The sequence below is a fragment of the Telmatherina bonti genome (assembly GCF_933228915.1).
Source record: "Telmatherina bonti genome assembly, chromosome: 13".
Lineage (NCBI taxonomy): Eukaryota > Metazoa > Chordata > Actinopteri > Atheriniformes > Telmatherinidae > Telmatherina > Telmatherina bonti.
Genome location: NC_136611.1, coordinates 20,933,785 through 20,957,765, shown reverse-complemented (window position 1 = coordinate 20,957,765; position 23,981 = coordinate 20,933,785). Strand labels below are relative to the sequence as shown.

Here is a 23,981-nt window from a genome sequence, read left to right as displayed (position 1 = left end):
CCAGTCAGCCTTTATGACAATGTGCAATATCAAATTAGAGACATAAAAGAAAAAGGGATGAAACCATTTACTATGATTACTGAAATCAGTGGATGTATTAAACATTACAATTGTTTTCACACCATACTGTGGTGACAAAATGTCCCAAGAATACCCTTTTGCCTTTTTCCCTGTCATTTTCTTTCATTTTTTAATTTACAACTTCACCCTTAAGATTGAATAAAACCTTGTAAAGCAACAGTGGTTGTCTATGAATAATTTTGTTCATAATGAACCATAGTCACTGTAGTATTCTTTCTGTAGTGTTTTTCAGTTCACAGAGTTGTATTTTCAGCCTAACTGGGCTGTTGATAAATTCAACAAAGGAGTTATGTCAGCCGAAGCAACAACAGGTGTGTCTGCTGTTAATTTTTTATCAGCATTTGGCAAATTATCTCACCTGCGAACACACACCAGACTACAAACATTGTTATCCTGAGGTACGTCTTTAATATCATGAGTTCAAAATTACTTTGAATAGTCAAAAATATTGCCAGTCTTCTCATACCTCTAAATACAATAATAATAATACCTACATTGAAGTACCATAAGTTACAAAACAGGAGAATGAAAAGCTTCTTATTCACTACTGTACAAAGGCATTCATTAACAATAGCATTAATATTAAGGTATTCCATCTGTCACGCGACTGTTTAAAGTTACACCAGACAGAAAAAATAGGTAACATTCCCTTTTACATGAGTCTTATTCCAGTGTATTAACCTGTGCAACTAACTACCGAAAATAATTAAACTACATGATTATACTGTGCTAATACTAAATGCAAATCTGTTGACATAAAATGGAGTTACAACAGTGTAATAACAGTGCAAACAGGGCGCTCTGTTGAAATATAAGATTGCAGCACCTTGTGAAGATATAGCATCTTAGCTTCTTAGAAATTTTGAAGATTGAAGGTTTTCAGTGGCGCAAGAGCTGCTTTATACAGCAAGAATATATTTTGGTACAAAATGAATAAGACTACTGCTTGTGTTTACATTTTGTCGTTAAGCTTTGTAAATATACAGATGAGGCTTTCAGTGTTTACCTACAGACTCAGGTACTCGTGGGTTAATACACAACAATAAGCCACGGCAGGGTGTTACTGCATTTGATTTATCCATCCATCCATTCATTTACAATGCCGGCATGAGTAGAAAGTTGTTTCATACAGTTCAGTAATTATATTGTCACTATTATATATCCTGTGTAAAAAATAATAGAAACTGATGACAGTTCTGTATTCACCTGTGAGGAGTGACAATCTGTGGCCAGTTTCACTGAGGGTGGAGATTTACAGACATGAAGATGACACTCATTAAGCCCTTCAGGATGCACTACTTTGACCACACAGGGCTGCCACACAGTATTGCGGTCAACAGCAGTACACTTTCTTTTGGGAGGGGGGTAAATTAATTGTGTTTCACCTATCTTCATGAGTCCACTGAGTTGAGTACCTGATAGAGTTGGATAGAGGTTTTGTATAAAGCCTGTCTGGTAACACTCAATGTGTACGTGTGGCCCTTGTTGTCCAAAAACAAGGTCTCTTCAGTCTTACAGCATAATCATGTATCAAATACAAGCATGCCCACTTATGTGTGCTTTAAAGCCACATAGGTATCCCAGACCTTATTCAGACACATGCCACACTGAGAATGGCAGGAAGACAGGTCCGTTGTCTGTGATGGAGGAAGCAGTCGGAGTACAGGAATTCTTATCTTAAATATTGTAATAAAATTTCCTGCCTGTGGAAGAAATCAATACTCATTTATCATGTAGGATTTTTAGTGGATGGTTGTCCTTCGTTTTCACTTAAGAAGTATTCCAGATGCCATTCACCAGCAGCCATGGGAATCCACGCTGGAGAACAGTGATGCCACAGCAGACCAAAAAAGCTAAGACTGACTGGTTTTTGGGAGCCATCCTGTAATGCTCTGTTCCTAGTTACATTCTTCTGGCAGCCCAAGCTTCAACATGTGTTCTTCTGTTCAAATCTTCTCTGTACAGTAAGTCACTTTGGATCAAAGCATCTGTTAGTTAGAGGACAATATTTTTCGGGGGATTTGGCAGCTTTGGCGCAGTTCTCTGAGTCTTAATAGCAGTTATTTCCACATGACTTTCAACATTTTCCCTGGAGGGGTAGTTCAGCAAGGGACAGAAAAAGTGTGTGATCATGTATGTGTGTGTGTGTATGTGTGTGTGACAGTGATGTTGCAAGCCGAGTGCAGCACTCCTGGTTAAACAGTAGATGGCACCGAGGCACAGTTCTCAAGAGAATGTGAGTGTGTGTGTGTGTGTGTGTGTGCGTGTGTGTGTGTGTGTGTGTGTGTGTGTGTGTGTGTGTGTGTGCGTGCGTGTATATATGTTTGTGTGTTTGGGGGGGTGCAGTTGTAGCGTCTCTACAACGGGAGTAACTGGTTCAACCAAGGTTATGCCTATACCAGCCAATAAAAGCTCATGCTGAGGTAGTCCCTGCGTCATCTTGAACCACAGGAGTGTTTGCAGTTGATAGGAACTCGATGCCTGCAAGGTAAAAACGGGGAATCAGCTGCCCTTCGTGAGCAAGGTATGAATGTGGGCAGTGCAATGTCTCAATTTGAATGTGTGTGGGTGTATGAGGAAGGGAGGCATGATGAGAAGGATCAGTGTGGATCATCAGGGGGTGTAAGTAAATTATGGCTCATATGAAGATTAAAAACCTCTGTCCCTAGCTGGCCTCCTCTATGAGCCGAGCCAAGGTGTCTCTGAGCTCTGTCAGCTCAAAGATCTTGCCGTCAAGCAGCTCCAATAGTGTCCGCAGGCTCTTCCTAAAATTCTCCTGCTCCTCTTGGTTCTCCTCCAGCCGCTGCTCAGCTCCTGCTAGCTGCTCCTCAAGCACCCGACTGCGCAGCTCTGTCTCCTGTAGACAGTGAGACAGTGTGTTAATGCCAAAAGGGGGAACGTCACTGGTCTTTTCAGGGATATGTGGCTCACCTCAAGCTTCTGAGTAAGAGTGTCTTTCTGCTCCATCAGGTCATTCATATTTTCTAGTTCTTCTTTCAACTTTTCCATTTCCTGGAGAGCATAAAAGAAGAGTGTAAAAAAAAAAACTCCAGACTGATTTTCATTCCTTCTTATGCACATGCAACACACCTCTTCTTTATCTCGTAGCGTATTCTCTAACTCCTCAATGGTTTGGTTGAGTTCAGTCTTCTGGGATTTGATCACCGGGGTTTGGTTACTCTGACACTCAAGTTCCGTCACCTGCAAAACAACATGGCCATTTTTATTCAGATTTGCATAACAGAATCATGGACCTCAGTTTAGTTCCCAACCTGCCATGTCTTTAATCTCCCTTAACTCTCTCCTGTTTTTTTCTCCCATCCTTTCATCCTGACTTCACATTGTCCCTTCCAAATGAGTGCTCCTGTTTGATCAGAGTGATTTAATCACACATGAAAACAAACAAGCACTCCTGTGCTCGCTTTGCTCACCCTTTTGTGTAATCTCTCTGCCTCCTCCTGGTAGGCAGCCAGTTGCTGTTTCCACTGTTTGACGTTGGCTGTGGATTCCAGCAGAGCTGCCGTTAGCTTGGCATTGTTCCCCTTTAGAGCCTCCAGCTCAGCTTCCCAGTGTTTAGTCATGGCCGGGCTGCAGAATAAAAAAAATATATTGTACATAATTTACAGTACATGCTGTCAGTTTCCCAAAATGAAATACTAATTTTTAGGGATGTTAGTTGTAAACAGGGAATTAACAACATCAAATCAGCAACTGCAGGAGTTCTGGTGTAAATCTTCTAAACTTGGATGCAACTAAACAAGTGTAAATATATTTAGTATAAAACAGACTGGGTTAGAATAGAAATGTACAGTGGACATCGCTGCAGTCTCACAGCCAGAAGAAAGAAACTAAAGTCTGGTGAAAAAAAGAAGAGGCTGTGGTTCACATGCTCTAATGTCACATTTACCTGGTAGACAGGCAACTGGGTGGTAATCAAACCTGCTTTGTGCTGTGCAAATCCCATGCCACTTTAATTTAGCTTCATACAGTTGATTGTGCTAAGCACTGAGTAGCAATCAACACACAGCATCCCGTTGCAGGAGTTATTAATTTGAGTGGAGGGCAGTAGAGGACCTCTTTGGATCTCATGGTTCGGCATGCAAGCTGGTAAAGGTCCAAGCTGGCTGGGATGCCGGCGTTACTGGAGGGTAGACTCATCATTGTTGGTGTAGGGCAGTGGTCACCAACTCCAGTCACAGAGATCTACCATCTTGTTGCTTTTGAAGTTTCTCTGTTAAAGCACACCTGACTCAAATGAAAAGGTTGCTCAGCAACTTGTTGTCAACTTCTGTATCAGCTGGTTAATGAGCTACTGATTTGAGTCAGGTATGTTGTCAGGAAAACACTGAAATTTGCAAGGTGTTAAATTTGCAGGAGCGTAGTTGGTGACCACTGGTGTAGGACATGGGATTTCTGAGTGTTTTCAGTTTGGTGTGACACTTGAAATCCATTACATTATTAATTAGATTTAGTTTAATTCTGCATGGTTCAGTTTGGTTTGATTGGATTAGATTCTGTTTGTTCCAAGTGTCTGAAACCTATACACACACAAACAACCTGCAAGTGTGACCATGCGACAAGCATGAACCACGTGCATACCCAGTTATGTAAATTATAAATATAAATTAGATTTAAAAAGTGATATAAATAACAGAAGAATGTTTTGACATTTTGTGGTTTCTTTATTACTACATATTGTATACATAAATGCAAATACTGCTACACCATAAGTAAATACAACTTTTTGGATGGAAGTGTTTGCATTGTGCACCTCCTCTGTCAGATATATGCACAACGTGGAGTCATTTCAAATTTATGTAATGCCCAATCCATGCCTTGCAGATAATGTCTTAAGTTTGGCAGGGGACTGCATGAAACCTAATCTTTTTAGAGTACCAGCGCTGAATCGAATATCTTTGAAAAGGAGTTCCAACTCCCACATACTGCATGGTAGCTCTTGACAGTGGTGCAAACACAGAAAATCACAAAAGGAAGCTTAGCTCACTCAAGAGGTGCTAAGGGTCTCTCTGACCTGTTACAGTCATAAAGTTGTGTTCCACCCACTCACTATCACACTCACACACACACACACACACACACACACACACACACGTATTGTAACCCACTGCAAATCCTCACACATTGCAGCATCACTCCACTATGCTATAACACCCACTCTGTGAAGTGTGAAAGAGAGAAAGCCCAGATAAATTTCATGCTGGACTCCCACAGCGCCTTTGGTTCTTATACAACAGCCACCCCTTTTGTGAGTGCAAGAGTGTCTGCATGTGTGACGCATAGGAGGAAGACGACACTTCATCCTACACATGCACATATCAACTGACACACAACTACACACAGGCGTAGTCATACAGACAGAGGAGCGTTGCCACCAAGGCATGCATTGCCGCCTCGCCAATGTATAAACCCCACACACCAGCTCAGAGAGCCAGAGTGCAAGCAAGACGTCAAGATGTGAAGATGGAGACAAGAGGAGAGAGCAAGGGAGAGCGACAAAGGGAGAATGAGAAGAAAGAGAAGAGTCAAGCTGGTTTGACACTGGTGTTTGTCTTCATTAAATAAGTCTGACTGCGAGGTTTCAGGGGGACACCTGAGCACAATTCTCACCGAGGACAGCAAAGCAAAGACAAAGACACATAGAGGGTAAGTTAGCTGCCGTGGTATTACTGAACTACTTATAGTGGAAAATATGTCATTATTAAAACAGCGTGTGTAAGTGTGAGAATTTTATAAGGACAAAATCAAATAGTGGGATAGTGAATTAGAAAAAATAGCTTCTGCATTTTATTCATATTTAAATATATACAGTATTTTTTAAAAATGTTTTTCAGTCCACAATATAACTGTCAAGCCAGTGCAGAAACAAAATCTTGTCTTTAGTTTTTTAAGTCTTTGCCTTGTTTTTATTTTTTTGTTTGGTTTTTTTTTTTTGGGGGGGGGGGGGGGGGGGGGGGGGGGGGGGGGGTTCTTGCTGTTGGTGTTGTTGAAACATAACTTGTACATATGCATCGTAAGTCTTGAATAAAATATCAATCGTGTGTTTTGTGTTTTACTACTTCTAAATGGCAGGTCAAATTTTCTTTCCATACTCAATAAAACCATCAAGCACATTGTGTAAACATGCGTGACACACAAAGGTTTCTCTACAGCTCTCCTGGGTGCTTCTTGTGTCCTGACCGCTGTTCACTGTCAGGTAGGTTCTTCCTCCTCACACAATCCTTCAAGAACTAGGGAGGCAAAGCAGTTGCCATGGCAGCACTGGAGAAAAGGAGGAGACTTTGCCACCGTCTCCAATCACACAAGCCTACCACAAACCCACAGACTTGGTGCCTACATCCTCCAACACTAAAAGACCATTCACACACAACCATACCTGTTCCAATGAAAGGTCTCACAATATTCAGAAAACCATTCAAAATAGATCAGTTGAAGACCTGCCAAACACGCCTACAAATGATGTGAGAAATTCACACACAGCCATGTTATCTTTCATCCTCCTCTCTTCTCATCTGTCCTCTGCACCCACACATGCCTGCCTACATAAACCTGCTAAGCAGCAGTGTGCTATATACCCTATGGACACGAATCATTTAATTCAAAACAAATGTCCGAAAGACATGCCAAAATCACAGGGAAGGTCTGCTTATAAAAAACAGTAAACACCTGTCTGAGCAGGTGTTTGCAGTCTTATTAAGTGTGAATCCTCTTAAAATACACACACACTCTCCAAACATTTCATTCTGTCCCTTTGGTGTATATAATTTAACAAATACTTAAACATACAAGGCTGGTTAAAAAAAAAAAAAAAGCTGATAAATGTGAGAGGATGTGCGAGTCATAGAGCAGGAGAAAACAAAAAGAGAGTTTTGTGGGATAATATGAGGATGATCCCTGCTTCTACTCTAATCGCACATGCCTCTGAAAAAATGTGTCAGGTTCTGCTCATTATGTCCACACTTGCCATTTGAATGCCAAGAGTCGACCCCGTCTCCCACGCATGCAGCATTAATAGACACATCAGCAGCAGGGCTGCAGCAGGCAGTGGGTGTCTATATATCGCTCTCACTGTACAAATCTGTGCAGCCCTACAAAGTTCATCATGTTGCAAGGATTTCTAAGCATATACTCTGAAGATCTTTCTAGAATACCGCAAAATGTCTCTGAAGAGCTCCACATAATGATTCATAAGTATAAAAGAAGAGGAAAAAATATAAAAAGATGAAGCTACTTCACTCAGACACCAATAAAAGAATGATCATACGTTCAGCCAGATTCATATCTTTAATTAAAATTAATCTCAGCCATGAAAAATAATTAAATAGGCACAAGTTACAGATATTTTACAAACAAACAAACAAAAAACGAGTGTAGAATCTACTACTAGAGACCACTCATTTAAACAGCCCAAACTGATCCCTTCCCATCTTTTCAGTTCATTTACTGCAGTGATAGCGTGTGCTGTTGGTGAATGTTTAGGTATCAGTGACTCATGTATACTTTATACAATGCACGTCCTTCTCTGACACACACACTCTGTGTCTGTCTTGCTCTTTTCGTGCCTCCCACTACCCACATTGAGTTACATAAGTCTTATATAAACGCTTCGTCGACACCTTTTTGGCAATGAACCTCACAACCGCACCTTTTCAGTAAGCCATTGTACACATCAAAATATTTTTATGGCACTTTGACTTCTTTAACCTACACAGACTGCTGTATATAAATCAGATTTAGAAATCACAAGGGACACAAATGATCCATTTAATACTGAGTCTGCTAACTAGACACAAAGAGAAATGTATACAACAGTAGTGGTTCATGCACAGAGGTGACACTAGCACCTTCTCAGACAAGAGATTTAAATTTGCATTTATATTATTGCATTGCAGTTGGCATACATATAACTAGAAATGTGGGAGCTCCTCACAGAACATGCTCAGATTGAACAAAATGACTTGAATAGATCATTAGTTCTTAGAGACACTCCAAGTTACATCTCTTCCTGGTCCACATGAAGCGACAGTTTGAGAATACCATAAATAATCTCAGAAAAAAAGTCCTACTCACTGGAGTTTTACTGTGCTTTCTTTACTTTTGTTCTTGTTTTAACTTTTTGATTAGTTTCTAATCAGACAGAACATTAAGCACCCTTCCTGTTGCTGATCTGCAACCAGGCACGTATTTTTGGAAAACTTTGGGCCTGAAAATGTTTTATGTTTGTAGTCATGGTGTTGCGGTACTCTGGACTTGCACTGACATTCCTATCAGAAAGAGCAGACTCGACAAGTCTTAAGCTGCTCCCTAGAAGGGGAAAAAGCACGAGAGAGCAGCGGTGAATAGACAGCCGTTACCAACATGCCAACATGCAACGTTTATAAAGGTGGACGCAGACAAAAAGAAAAACAGAGGAGAAGAGTAGCCAGTAGATCCGTACCACAGATGAACAACAGACAAGAATCAGTGTTTAGCAATTTATTATAGCATTGCTTGTGTGAAAAAGTAAATTGTATCATTGTATTAAGATCAAAATTGGGAAGACAGTGAACACAGCACAGTAAGGATGTACCTGTGTGCGAAGGCCAGGGCATTCTGAGCAGGCTCTGTACGGGAGTCCGAGTTGGGAGTCGTGTCACAGATCTCATCTGTGCCGTTTATATTTTCCATGGGCGGAGTCACGGGGGTCAAAGGTGAAGCGAGCTCACCTGCTGGAGACTCCTGCATAGGAACACATTTTTAGAGTTAATGTCAGACCTTTCAATTCAAAAGGGCTTGTTTATACAGCACAAATTTTATCTCTGACTTTGGTTTTCCATAAAATTGTTAAATAAATAATATCAATTGATTGTTTAGCCAATTATCAGTATTTATAACTTTTTACTAACATAAGAAGTTGTACAAAGACGTTGTGTATTTGGTGATGTTGCAGAATGTCTAACAATGACAAAACTCATGTTGTTGTGCTGCTGCAGATTTGTACATGGTCGTAAGTAATTCCCCATTCCCATAGGCCATTAAAATAGCTTGCAAAATTACAGAAGTACAGATTAATTCTTATCTTTATATCCCATACAACCACAGAATCATTCAACAGACAAATCATTTAGCTGCTGCACTCACATAAAACAAAGCTATTAAGACTCTGGATTTGAGCACAATACAGTCGCACAATGACACTGCCTGGATGCCTCTAATGGGTAAGAAGGAAGCGAAAGATAAGAGGGAGATTATAGCCGCTTTTACATTCTGTGTTCCACATCCATTAGTATATCATTTAATATCTATTCATGATGCATTTCTACTGGGACCTGGCCTGTTGGGACCATCATATAGTGTTTAGTTCTGTGTCTTCTCATCTTGTTTTAATGAAATACTTTACCACAAATATTTTTCTGCTCATTTAGAGGAGAGAAAAGAGAAATCTGGAGGTTAGAAGAAAGCCAGCTGGCATGTGGGTGAAACCCTGAGTATCAGCGATTGAACAGAGCAGACAGCTTCTACAGTTCACTGCAGGCTTGTGTCAGCAAGGCTGTAGCCTTCACAGTTACAGCCTGTCTCTGTTTTTGCCATATCACACTGTTGTGGCCAGTGTGCAAGTCCCCAGCTCCCCCCACCCCCACCCCTCTCTCAGCTCCTGGTGAGAATGAAGCTGTCCTTTTGGCTTCACTGAAAGATAACCTCTTGTAGGCCTGTAGGATATCAGTCCATGCGGGCTGCAGCATAGCAGTACAGGATTGGGATTTATGGTAACTCAGCAGCAGTTTTAATTTTCTAATACTTGTAGTGGTTATATAAGAAGAAAATTAACCAAAATAGTTTATTGACTAAGTTTTCTAAACTAAAATGTGACTTAAGTCCTAAGTTCTAAACTAAAATGTGACTTAAGTCCTTTAAGTCATGCAATAATGCAGTCCTAAGTCCTTTAAGTCATGCAATAATGCAGATCTGTACATAAAGCAGGTTAGCTCATCTTTCAGACTCAGTCCATGGTGCAACGACTGCTGTATTATTCTACAAATTTAGGGCATTTCTTTTCCCACAAAACCCTTTTTTTTACTTCTGAAAATTAAAAGAAAATAATGGGTTCTTCTGTTCTTTCATTATTTATGCCACATTGCTGTAACAGTCAACAATTTACATTTACTTACTGCAAATAACTAAAAAAACAAAGAAAAAAAAAGAAACTCGAGGCACTAGTATTTTCAATTTTATATGTTGATGTGATATGGTATGTTGATGGTAAGATTATTTTTACATCTTTAACCGGTAGTTTTGAACATTAATCTGTACATTCATTACCCATGATAGCTATTTCTGCACAATGAACCTTTTAAGTAACGTAATGATTATTATTAGTTTTTAACTTAAAAAATGAAGTCAGATTTGCCCTTTAACAAGCTGGAAAAGCCAGACACAAAGGTTGGAAGTGACCGTGTTATTACTAAACATGTGACTAAAACTCTTTACAGACTAAAGCTTCAACAGTGAATTGCATACTGACATATAGTTGCATTAACAGAAATAAAGTGCAATGATAATTATAAAACTGACATTTTACACTAAGTAGCTTATTTTTTTTATGAAAAAACAGTTGTTATTTGAATACCTATAAAATCTGTGTTTTTTTTGTTTTTTTCCCTATCTTTTGTTTCCTCCTTACTGAATGTGCCCGTTCAGTTTGTTAACCATCTGTCACACAATTCACAAACAGGAATGATGATACTAGAGTGAGAAGTGTAAAATACCTGAGAAGGAGATGTGGCCATCTCCATCTTCTCTTGACTCTTCTCCTTAGCAAGCCGTGCTGCCTCTTTGTACTCTGCAAACTTCTCTGCAAACTGGACACAGAAGAATGATCAGTGTGGTGTGTAAATCACACGGTGTGGGGATTAATCTGCTCAGTAAAGCCATGTGTGGGATATAAGTATAGATCAAAATATAATAGGTCAGCTTTCAAGGATAAAAAGATACTGTTGTCACCTGACCACCTGCAGTTGAACTTGGAAGTATTACTCATAATTCTTCACAACAAGGGTTTCAATTGTAAACTTTACATTGCAAATATCTACCTCCCTCTTCACACAAACAAACACATGCACATACACACACACACACACACACACACACACACACACACACACACACACACACACATAGCAAACTGTAGTGTATAATTGTGCTCTCCTATAATCAGAAGTTGTCAGTGCATGCAGTTGATCTTCAGAGTTATTTTAGTCCAGTGCATCGATACATCCTAGCTTGGAGCTCAGCCCCCTTAGCTAGAGGGGGGGACGAAGGGGCAATCACAGGCTCTCAAAAAGTCAGAAGAACACGTTGCTGTGTCCCTTTAGGGTGGGGTTCATCACTCACACTGCTCCCACACTTTTACAGAGTAATTCAGTCTACAGTACTGCAGAGGGCTGAGAGGAGAGGAAATCTAATTGAAGACTCCGCTGGAGCCGGTCTTGTGACTGCCATTAGTGGAGTTGCAAAAAGTAACTCAATATCATTTCACTTCCATGGAATAAAATAGTTTAGCAACAGTGATCTAAATGCAGGAACTCTGAATTTAAGTGCTGCAAGAGTGTGGCCCAGTCGTTATCTGAGAAGTGAATTAGATTATTAAAACTTTCAGACAGAGAAAATACTGTTGGCTAACCTGCATATTGATCCTTCTAACAGTTCATGTTATCATTATTACTGACCTAAATAAGCAAATTAAAAACCCAACCTTCTACATTTTAAAGTTAGTACATAGTATATAATTTTGCTCCATTTGATGCTTATTTTGTGGCAAAAATGTAAACTTATGATAAACTTAACTTTAATTGGATTCCTTACATTACTATTTATGTAAAACCCAATTTTTGTTTTCTATTATGTACATCTAATCAAAATTTTAAAAGGACAAAAGAAAAGATGACATTTATACAAGAACCCAATCAGATTTCGTGACATCCAGACGTATACTTCCTTTGCAAATAACTGCCACAGCAAATAATGACTTTTTCAGATTTTCAGACATTAAGACAAAAGAAGTCCTCATCCAAAAAGAACAAAAAAGATTTGTTAAAGTCTAGCACGAAATATGTTCAATTGGTTTTTAATATAAAGAAATGTAAACATCCTTGTTTTTTCCCCCTTTTTGACATAGAGGCTGAATCTGTGATGTTGGGTTGGTTTTATTGTGTGAGTGTGTGCTGTTCTGACAATTGGGGTGCTGTGAGCCTTTCTTGTTAACAATGTAGCTTAATCACACTGCAGAGGTGAGAAATCACTACGTCACAAGTGAGCACACTTGTGTACATAACTTTTATCAACACACTGAAAAATTCCCCATCAGAGGAGCCGTCAAGCAAGCCAATGCAGTTTGGGGGAAAGCAGCTGGAGAGAGAAGAGAGCTGAAATGAAAGACTCTGTCAGGGATTCAGGAGCAGAGGAGGAAACCAGAAACTTCCCTGAGATTGATGTGGAAAGTACAGTAAATATGGTTTGTGTTTGGAGTGTAAGTTATTGGAAAGGTAAATGGGGTTTGTACCTTAGCCAGATGATGTTCAGTGGAGAATCCAAGTCCGTAGACGGTGTTTGCTCGACTGTCTGCCCACTGGCCAAACTTCTGAGATGTCTTTGTGAATGTCATGTTGGGACTGATGGTGCTGTTGATTATTGCCTGAAAGAGAGCCAAGCCATTTATTTTTGTGTTATACCACCTTAATCAGGTGTGCATGTGTAATCAAACTGAGAGAGTTATATGTATGTATGTGTGTACAACCAATTAACACAATAGCTATTGTTTATGCAGTTCTTTCCTATAACCAGTGTGACAACCAATGGGCTACTTCAAGCATTTATTAATTGAAACTGTGAAGCATGGCAGCTCTTCAAATGTAAGAGCTTCCTGCTTCATCAGATAAAGTAGAAAACAGTTGTGGATGTTTGCTTGAATAAATTAAGTTCTGAAAGGGGTCAGCTGATATGACTTCTTCAATGTTGTAATTACATCAGTATCATATCACTGGCACCAGCTTTAGACAGACAGACAGGCAGGCACACACACACACACACACACACACACACACACAGACAGATAGATAGATAGATAGATAGATAGATAGATAGATAGATAGATAGATAGATAGATAGATAGATAGATAGATAGATAGATAGATAGATAGATAGATAGATAGATAGATAGATAGATAGATAGATAGATAGATAGATAGATAGATAGATAGATAGATAGAATAACATAAATGATTGAAGAAGTTGTATATAATAATAACTATTTAACCTTGTTTAACATGTTTAACAAGTTAAGGGTGGGAAAACCAATTTTGATATCTAAAATCCAATAATTTCCAATTAGATATTAGCAAAACCCTCCCAGTTAAAAACAGATCAGTAAGCTACACACTTCCATGGAATGGCACTTTTTTCCCATTCCTGAACACAGTTAGTTTATTTATTCAGTCCATCAGGCGCCTTCCTGTAAATATTCACTACTGCATCAACACTGCCAATTGACTGGCTTTCAACAAACTATTTATAGTCTGTTTGAGTAACACTTGTAATGTGTTCAATTGCTTTAGAATATTAGTGAACATGTGACTTTGTGCAATCAGAGGGTGCTGAGAGGAAGTGGCAATCTTTTTGTTTTATTTGCTCCACACATTTATTCAAACAAAATAACTAAAGAAATAATTCATTTGACATCATTCTTATAATTAATACTTTACATAATGCAGCTTTGCTAATAATACTAATGCAGAACAACATCATGCTGATCAATTAACAGTGTTGTGTAATGGGTGATATTTCTCTTGGCATCTGTACATGTGTTTGAAGAGGGAAACAATCAGTGTGGTTGTTGCACAACACACTGATCAACTATCGGTTGTGTGCTGCATGATATGAAACGTTAACTCTGCTGACTGTCAAAGCTCAACAACATTGAACCTAACACAAAGACAGCAACAATTCTGCAATAACAACGCAGAAAACAAAGGGCAAATAGATTACGCAACTAAATTTTACATAGAAAATGGAAAGCATAACAACAAAACAGAAAAGAACATTTTAGACAAGCGGAAATGTTACACAACACAGTGATAATAGGTTATCTCGTTTAGAGATAAAATACAACTCAGGAGACACAACACAATGCTGTCACAGTTTCTACAGTTTCTACATTTTAAAAGCATAGTTGAGGTTTTTCGAGATGTTGTCATGTCTTCTGAAATTTTGTAGTGTTTTTTAATATTGTACCAATGATCCACACATATTATGTAATCACTAATTACACAAACAACTATTTTATGACCCTGTTGTTTACTAACTCCACAGTTCTGCAGCTTGTATCTTCTTCAGCCTCACATTCTTCTCTCTGTTATCTGTTTTATAATTGAGCTTTAACTCTACTTTTTCCAAAGGTAACAGATGCAACATGCATGAGTGGAAGCAGTGGGTCTTTAACGTGCCTTTAGTCATGCCAAGCTGGCTTGATTACCACCATAATCTAGCAGAAATGCACTCCTGGATCTCCCCACATATGTGTAGACTCTCAATACAGACAGGCACACAAATGGAGCAGTTGCATTCACAAACTGAAACATGAGCCACCGAGTCTTCAGACATCCTGCAAATCTGAGATCTTATATGATGTGTCTGTGCTTTAGTTGCCACTGCAGAGCTTATTAACTGCATTAACACACAGTGAATCATAGTGACACTAAAATCTCCTGGAGGGCGGTGATGAAACGTGATAATTACACTGAAACATACCCTAATAAAACCACCCCTAACGGTCGAAGTTAAAATTGATAGTGCAAGGTGTACAATAACACTCACCTTGGTGCCATCCAGGCTGATGATGCGGTAGACGTTGCGTGTGCTGTCGTAGAAGTAGGAAACCGTGACAGCATGCTTGCTGGTGGGCAGCCAGTTCTTCTTAGTGTTGGGGTCGATCTGGAAGACATGGGCCCGAGTGCTGTAGATGGGCTGCTCCCTAAAGGGAACAAAGAAGAAGTTGTGAACTTCTTTGTGCCGTAGCACCAGTGTCTCGCCAAAGCCGCCACCTGCACAGAAATCCCTGTTGCCTACAGGAGAGTCAGATCGCCCTGGCAACCTAATTACTAATTTGCCATCCTCCATGGTTAAACCACAGATACAGGTCACTGCGATTTGCTAAATAAACTAATTGTCTTGTATGCATGGATAACAAGCTAACTTAACTTTAAAATGACATCTTCAGCTTATTTTCATATATTTACTATTTACTTGAAACCAGCACACTAAATGCATGCGGCTATCAACAGAAACTCTCCGTGTCCGTGTGTCTGTGTAAGGCAGCACCGTCTCTCTCTCTGCTCAGATATGGGAATGCCTACAGCTCCGAATGAGGGTCACACAGGGGAACACAGGGAAGGAGAGGGTTTCAGGCTAAATATAGACAGTAGGCCATGGTTAACTACTGTAGACACACCCCGCAGAGCTGCAGTTTTCATACACCGACACACGTCATGCATAAACACGAAACATGAATCTGTTGAAAATGCTGTAAATAAAGCTGTATTGATGTCTGTTTATGTAGATTTGTAGCTGTGTAGCTTATGTCTGTGGATAATGGGAGTTCACAGCAGATCCAGTTGAATTGGATTAAGTCCTTATTGACCTTTGTGTGGCACAAACTGGTGTTAAGATTCGTTGCCATTTGTTTTCATTAAAAACAAGTCCTTGTGTTTTTTGATGCCCATTCACCCTTCACCGATGCCCCACCTTCAGCTGTTTCTCATTTATCCTTCGGATTCCTCAGTTTGCTCTTCCAATGCCCTCATATATTGCAGCATTGTTGGGGTTTCTTGGGTAATATCTACAGTCAGTACATACACACATACAAACACACACACACTCTCTCAAAAAGCAGGGTGCTGAGGGAGATATTCTGGGCTGGCAGTGCTGGCAGAACACGAGATAGAGAAGTGCTTACACTGCACTGTGGGGGTGATGGGGGACATCAAAGGCTTGCTGTATAAATGAATATTAAAATTCAACAGCAGCACCCCTCCTGTGTGTGATTAGCCAAGACTGGGAAAGAAAGAAAAAACATGAAGACAAGGAGACAGGGAAAGATGTTAGACAGAAAGAGAAAGAAATGATAGGGAAATGGGAGAATAGCAAGTCAGAGAGTGAATCTAGGATGATTTTTTTTGCTCCACAAAGCTGCTTGTGGAGTGCTGCGTGCGAATTATCATAATCATCGACAGCAGTGTAAGTGGCGGTGCTGTGAGTCATTTCGACTCTCTTCCAGTACACATCATACAAGCACAGCCTGTCTGTATGATCTGTGGAATAGCCGCTTGGCAACTGGCAGCGTTTTTCATTGCATAATTTTCATGGAACTGCGGAAAATAGTGCTGTTCTTGTTGCTTGATTGTGTTTGTATCAAACAGAGTGTTCTTGAGCTTTCATTTTTACATGGACGCCTGTGCCAACCAGTTTTCATCCAAAACGACACCCACCAGTTGTCAAAAAAAAAGCAGCGCTTACTCCTACAACTGAACTTTTAAAAAAGCCAATAAAATAAATGATGAGCTGATGCAATTAAAATTCAATGCTGCTCTTCATTTGCTCTTTAATTTTGCTTCATAAAAGAAGAGACACATTAAAAACATGTATCAGAGCCATCATACCAGAGCATCATATAGTTTGCAGTTATAGGACTGCTTAAAGGTCAGCTCAACATGTGTTAACCCTCTGGTGGTAAAGGTTTTATCAAAGAAATCTGTATGAACTGTAAGAAAGATTGCGCAAGAAATGGAATAAAAAGGGTGTCAAGTAAAGGAGAAAACAGAGCGGAGGAGGAGGGAGTGGAGGAGGAAGAGGAGCAGGAGGTGTTTGGCATGCAGAGTACACGGCGTGACACAAGGGCAGCTGATGGAACGTGAATGTTAAAACAGAGAGAGGCAGAATAAGAGAAAGAGTGACAGAAAAGTGAGGAAAAAGAAGGGATGAGGAAAATGTGGAGGAGGTGATGAATGTAGAAGAAGCCTGAGCACTGAGGTATTCACCCATCTTCTGGGAGAAGAAGACGAAGACGAAGGGAGTGGGGAGCTCCAAACTGCATCACAGTGTGGTGCAAGAAATTCTGTGAGCTATGCTGTGTGCTGCTGCAATCTGCACGTTGAGGAGCACAACAAGAGGGAAAGTTAGGGGAGATCACATGAAGCTACATGAGTGGGATGTTGGATATATTACTGACTTCTGTGGGAGGATGATGAGGGTGGTGGCGGTGGTGGACAAATGGCTGCTTAAGTGATATGTAAACTTGAGATGATTAATTTAAAATGGTATTTTAGATTCAAGAAAATTTGAATATTGCTTTAGTTACTATTTTGATTTGTGATTCCAAGATACTCCTTCACTTCTACTGATGCCCTGAATGGGTTTTTTACTTATGTGATGAGGACATGGACTGAAACAGCTCGTCAAAACTGGATTTAATGTGCATACAATCACAGTGATTTCATTTAAGCAAATTTGAATAAAGCTGTCTGTGGAAGGTGGTCTAAAAAGGACATATTGGCTTCCATCAGGCGGGGGGATTATAACTTAAAGGATCAGTAAAATCAGGGTAAAAATGAAATACTGATGTAATCTTTCATTTTTGTTTCTAATGTGGTGGTTTTAAAATTGAGGCGAGTGTGAAGCCATTGATAGTGTGTGGAAGCAACTATCAGAAATTGTGATGATTAAATCCTAAACCTATGGGTAGCTACTGTGTTTTGGGCTGTCATTGACCTGCTAATAATGTGTTTGCTTCAAGGGTGAAAACATTCAGAGACTCTGTTTGCAGTGTGAAATATAATTAGGAAAATCAGTACTTTTAGCTTGTGAAGTCGCTGTGCATCTACATCTTCACGGCAAGCGGTTGTGAACATTATTAGAAAAAAAGAAGGGAGAATGTACGATGACCCTCGAAAAGATTTAGACCTTTTTTTATATTTTCATTGGGACGTATTTTTATGAACAGTCTTTTGTCTCCAACACCCTGCACATACGTGGACTATAGGTTTAATTTAAACAAAGGTGGTTTCTGTAAGGAGCTTGTCCTTGCTGACGATGGTACCACAGGGAAAACCTCAGGCAAGTTTTCATATGCAAAGTCAAAGAATAAGTTCCTGGCCAACAAAGCGTTACCAGGCTACCAAAGTTATAGTCCCCGTCCTTTATGGTTCATTATTTCAACAAAGAATTGTGCAAAATTTGTGGATACAGCCACAACTGTTTGAACTAACTATTACACACATACACACCACAAACATGTTCACATACAGGCACACACAGCTCTGCAACTCCAGGAATGGCAACAGGTGTTGCATTCAGTGACTCTTTTACTTCTGGGGTTTGACACACAGACGTGAACACACTAGAGAGTCGCAGTATAACCAAACAGCTTGCCCATGTTCCTCATTTTAGAATTCATAAAAGTGTATTCTATTTTCTACTTTAATGTGTCCCCCTTAAACAGTGCAGCTGCCTCTCTCTTTGCAAATGTCGACAATGAAACAGAAGTGTAATGAAACACTGAGTCAGTCTCCTGAGATCTCACTTTTCCTTTCACCTCTTCCACCGTATCTCTCTGCCCTCATTTCAAGACACTTTCATGAACACATCTGAGTAGATCTTGAAGCATGTCGTCTTTAAGGTAGAGTAAGAAAGCTCCCATTTGCTCCATCTGCTGTGAGTGGTTAGATGACCTAAGATGTGTTCATGCGCACACTCTTACATACTCAATCAAACAGAGACAAAAAGAGAGAAGGTGTCTGTCTGTACTTTGATTGTATTTGCAAGAGGAAGAGATAAGGCTGAGAGTATTGATAAGCATCTCCAGGTTTTTGTCCACTGTTGTGCCATTGCCATTAAAACCACAATAGACTTGATACTGAGCCAAAAGCCGGAAGTGAAATGTGACTGTCTGTGCCATTACTGCTAAACAGGCAGCCAGACAATAGATCTATGCAGATATATCTTCTTTTTTATTTTATCTGCAGCTGCACATATTCAGACTTAGTTACAAACACTATAAGCAGCAAAGTAAATTGAATCACAGTTAACAAAATGTTCCCATTTAGATCAATTGAGTCATTGAGCCTGTTGCATAACAGTAACTTAGTCACCAGTGTGGTGGAGCCCAGTAAATAGCTGGAGCTGAGTGGGACATGGCTGAATGATGTGATGCCCACAGTGTAGGAAGGTAGAGTGGGCGACTGGGAGGCCTCCGGAGGATTGTAAATAGTTAATGCAGGAGTTTTGGCTGAGGCCTTGAAATCACGCCATGCCTGTGCCATACTGTTAACATCCTGCCGAGTAATTAATCACAATGAACCGCAGGAGACAGCAGTTAATGAACGGCAGGCTTGGTGAGGGAAACAGACCGCTGAGCTCATGGTTAGGGGACATGCAAATGAGGAGTGCTGCGTGCACACTTGGCTTATGGGTGATTCACTTATGGGTGCCTGTGGTTGGGGATGTGTAAGATCCGCTGCCATAGCGACAGAAAGCTGCTTTCTGTCACTAGAGCCTGGTGCAGCTTCCCTGACATTCCTCTAAGTGTTGTACTGTTCTTAACCCTGTAGCGCAGGATGAAGAACAGAGTGTACAGTTCATCAAACTGCTATCTGGACTGACAATATTTCAGATGAAATGTTGCTGTTGTTGCACATGTGCTTTGTCAGTATTACATAAGAAGTATTTGTGGTGCACCTTGAAAAACCTGCATTTGTGTCTTTTTCTATTGCATAAATCAAGACAAGGAGCTACAGAGAGTTTAAAATTGGCTTCATTTTGATGCACACATCCAAAACTAATGGGTAGTTACAGTATCATCTTGGGACACAAAGTGCATTAATTGAATCCTTTGATTCAGAAAGTTTGATAATGAACTTTTGCATCAACATATGTGTTCACTGTCAAGCAATCTGAGCCAAAAATGCAGGCCCTTTTCCCAGATAAACTAAATCATCCACATTTAGAGATGAAAATCAGTTGATTGTTCCATTATAAATGTCTTAATTTTATAGTGGAGTACATCACTGCTTTGGCGTGAAAAAACACTTCATACAACCATTTTTAACATGGATTGACCAAACGATTTATATAAAATGGATACATATACTTTTAAGCCAGGTCATTATACCTAGTGGTGTTTCTGGAGCAGGGAACTTTACCATGAGAGGCAGCTATGTATGAAGAAAAGAGGGGGAATGAATTCCTTTAGCCTGGGGAGTAATATTAATCACACTTACCCCATTGTTGAGGTTGAAATAAAAGCGGCACCTGGCCACAGATCCTTTTCCTCTTGCAATAAAAATGAATCTGGAGAATTAGCTGCTGCGTATATGAAGGTCTTCTCTCTACACCACAGCCTCCGTTGTATCACCGTATGTGGGTTTGTAGCAATTTGTTGACACTTGCTCCATTCCTCCCACCTCTGTCACCGCTTGAAATCACACATACATGTCGTTCTGCACATGGCAGGATAATGCGCCCTTCTCCTCTGGCGCTGAGCGTTTGGTGATGGACCAGCGGTAAAAGCTCTGTGTTAGATCCAGTGCAGATGATGGAGATCCGACAGGCGCCCTGCTGTTGTCGTGTAAATTACAGATCCTCGCTAGAAGGGTGGAGAAGCCCTGTTGCCTGAACTGGGAAAGACAACCCTCATTTAGTGAGCAGATAACGCGCAGCATCACTGTCCACGTCTCTCCCTCTCTGCTTCATAGCCTATTACCATAGGCTCACAGGCTACACCCCCACTCTCTCATCCAGTCTCCAGCTTTTCCACACTCTCTTTATTAGCTGTGCATTTCCTAATAAAGTAATCTATTGTGCTTCTGCAACATATTTTCCACGCTATTTTTTTCTCCTTCAAATAATCACGTGACAATGTCCTGCTACTTTTATGTTGACACACTCGCACACGTTATCCAGCCGTGTGTGCCTTATTGATCTAATTCTATGTACAGACCCCTATTTGCACCCCGCCCCCCAACCACATCTGGATGCTGCATCCGCTTCCCTCCTACTCAGCTCATGTCAGTATTGAACTGCTAACGTCACACACCATCCTCCGCAGTGACGTCACTTGGCATCGGGCCCCGGGGGCCCGATCATCGCTGAATGCTTTTGTTGAAGTTTGTTGAGAAGTAACACACTCACGAAGTCCGCCAAGCAGACTGCAAAAAGGTGACGAACAACACAACCCTTTTTTCTTTTATCGCAAATTATCTAAAAAAAAGAACAAGACAATCAAAGATATATATATATATATATATATATATATATATATATATATATATATATATATATATATATATATATATATATATATATATATATATATATATATATATACATATATACATATATTATTAAAGACACATAGGTCAATAACCTAGTTATTCATTTGTCTGTCAGAGAATAAGCTTTTTTTTTTCTTTTCTAAGAACTATATGATTATTTTTCAAACCAATATCAGATTTATTTCGTATTCTCTGCTCTTGTATGGGGTCAGACTAAGCGGTTTTTTCTTTCTTTTTTACTACCTTGTCAGTAACATGCACTAATAGTAGCTTCATACAGCTTATGGGTGAGAGGAAAAGGTGACTTAACCCAATTTCATTCCCAAACGATAGCCATCTCATACAAATATCAGTATGTAGAGAACTGATTTATTATTATCTTAGTGATGCAACATGATGCAAGCTAATGAAAATAGTTAATTTAAAATCTATGCAGTCCTCTATAACAGTTCCCTATTTATTGCCTCTATAAATTTAGTGTCTGGGCGAAGATATCATAGTCAGTTTTATTGTATCCTAGCCATCCACGACCAGTTAATTACTGTGGGGAAATGGAAACTGAATGCACCATGTGAAAAGGAGAAACATGTGGATATTATTACAAAACGATTAGGGTATTTATCATGCTATTTAAAGCAAAAATCAGAAGCTTCTCAGCGACACAAAACATTAAAGATAAGACGACAACGGCCATGGAAATTTTACTGAACTTATCTGATTTATAGCCTGCATTCAAATAAACTGATTTGGATATGCAGCACACCAGTTTATTATCTGACAAACACATTAGTAAAACAAAGTGTGTACAGCTACTCGTGTGGGTTTGTATTTATTTTACTGATTACCAGTATTTCCAAATAAAACCTTCAGCCACTTAAAATATTTATAGCTTTATGTTTTGTAAAGCGCGTAAGTCTGCGTCCCCTTTAAAACGCGGTCAATGACGCCATTGCCTCAAAGCGGAAGTTCGTATCCAGGAAGTCAGACCCCAGTTTTGTTTACATGTGACATCCAATTCGGTAAGTATTCTGCGAGTTCATTTTGGTAGTTAACATCGTCAACATTTAATTGTGCGTTACAATGGACGTTCCCTGCTTTATATAAAAACAGATAGAAATTATTTTATTTAAAAATGGAATGAGCGGTATAGACGTTAATTAGCCAAGCGCTGCTAGTAGACAGCTAAAACTGGTTAGCATGGTGATGAGAAGTTTCGTAAACAGCACTGAGTTTCGATTTCCACTGTAACTCCGACAGCTGCCATTGATCCTGGGGACGTTGATGACTGGACCAACGTTCCCAGTGTTCCCATTCCGTTATACATTCTAACGTCTGTAATGTTCCGTTCTCTCTTGCAACACCAGTAAAGCTGATGGTGAAGCTTCGTGTTCATCATGTTTCATCACAACGCTGTTCAAAGAGGATGGCCAGCCCTCAGAGACGGCCTCTGCCCGCCACCACAAGGATCACGATTTTATGATTACAACCATAAAAGCCTGGAACGAGCCAACAGGTGAGCCGGACGGAAGAAAAGCTTTATCTTCATCAGGCCGTGGCTCTCATTCAGTTCAGCATGTCTGTGTTTAAAGTCAAAACACTTCTAAGCAAAAGCGCTTTAGTTCTCATAGGAACTTTATATGAGTCACACGCAGCTGTAAATGTGTATTGTATACAGCCTGCAAATCATGATAGTCTGCAAGTCTGCAAATCACGATAACATCACAACCGCCATCGTGGATTTAAACGGTTAAATGAGTTTAAATGCTGTTCAGTTATTCAGCGTTTAGCAACTATTTAGTGCATTAAGCTGGCCGTAGTAACTCTTTATTCATACAGTAGGATTACTCTGGTATAAAAGGGGATTGAATACAAAGATCTAAAGAAACTGTCATTTTATTATTTTTTTAATTTTTTTTATTTTTTGCACGATTTAGCAGGTAGGCTACTGCGTGAGCAATTTCTCAGATGAACTGTTAACCAGAATTTTATTTGTTGTTGAAAAATTCAGTGTCGTCATACAGCAGTCATGTTGGACAACATGCTCAAAGAGAATGCACTTGCCACAAAAAAAAAAGTTTTACAATGGTATTTTCAGTAAAGTATCATCAACAGTTGTAAATTCCAGTTGTAGTTTAGTAACACAATTGAATATAGTCTCTGTTCTTTTTATTGTTACACAATTTTTATGGTAATACACAATAATAATACAGAATGATAGTCTCTTTTGCAGCTAAATGGTTGGTGGTTTTTTCCCACCCACATTTTAGAGACAAATGCTCTTCAAAACATCAGCATATTGAAAACCACATCCTTAGTTTGTTCAGTTGTAAATTGAAAGAGAGAAAGTTATTGGATAATACAAACTTATTTTTTCTAACTTGCATTTTTCTGGTAGATGAAGTGTGTTGCATTGAGAACTTTGCAAAATGCAGAAATCTGGAGCACTAAACACAGTTGGCTTTATTAACTCAGTTCCTCATGCAAAGGCAAATAAGCACACTGTCAAAAGCTTTCCTCTGAAGAACC

At 39.7% G+C, this 23,981-nt stretch overlaps 1 protein-coding gene across 5 annotated transcripts; it reads right to left on the bottom strand.

The window, feature by feature from the left end:
• Positions 1 to 466: 466 nt before the first annotated feature.
• Positions 467 to 20,488, bottom strand: homer1b (homer scaffold protein 1b). Of its 5 annotated transcripts, none has more exons than XM_079250934.1 (9): positions 20,403 to 20,488; positions 14,947 to 15,103; positions 12,638 to 12,769; positions 10,845 to 10,937; positions 8,669 to 8,817; positions 3,513 to 3,669; positions 3,172 to 3,282; positions 3,013 to 3,093; positions 467 to 2,938 (listed from the first exon to the last, which is right to left on the bottom strand). In XM_079250934.1, the coding sequence occupies exons 1-9, from the start codon at positions 20,405 to 20,407 to the stop codon at positions 2,747 to 2,749; spliced, it is 1,077 nt and encodes a 358-aa protein (XP_079107060.1). In that variant the 5' UTR covers positions 20,408 to 20,488; the 3' UTR covers positions 467 to 2,746. The 5 variants fall into 5 exon arrangements, with proteins under 5 accessions (XP_079107060.1, XP_079107062.1, XP_079107061.1 ...); XM_079250936.1 differs by lacking the exon at positions 20,403 to 20,488 and adding an exon at positions 15,376 to 15,459; XM_079250935.1 differs by lacking the exon at positions 20,403 to 20,488 and adding an exon at positions 15,199 to 15,454.
• Positions 20,489 to 23,981: the final 3,493 nt, after the last annotated feature.

Coding starts and splice junctions, on each gene's coding strand:
- homer1b (XM_079250933.1), bottom strand. CDS start 15,249: ATGGAGGATGGCAAATTAGTAATTAGGTTGCCAGGGCGATCTGACTCT. Junction 10,938..12,637: donor CTGAACATCATCTGGCTAAG/GTACAAACCCCA, acceptor TTCTGTGTCCAG/TTTGCAGAGAAGTTTGCAGA. Junction 2,939..3,012: donor CTCTTACTCAGAAGCTTGAG/GTGAGCCACATA, acceptor CACTGTCTACAG/GAGACAGAGCTGCGCAGTCG.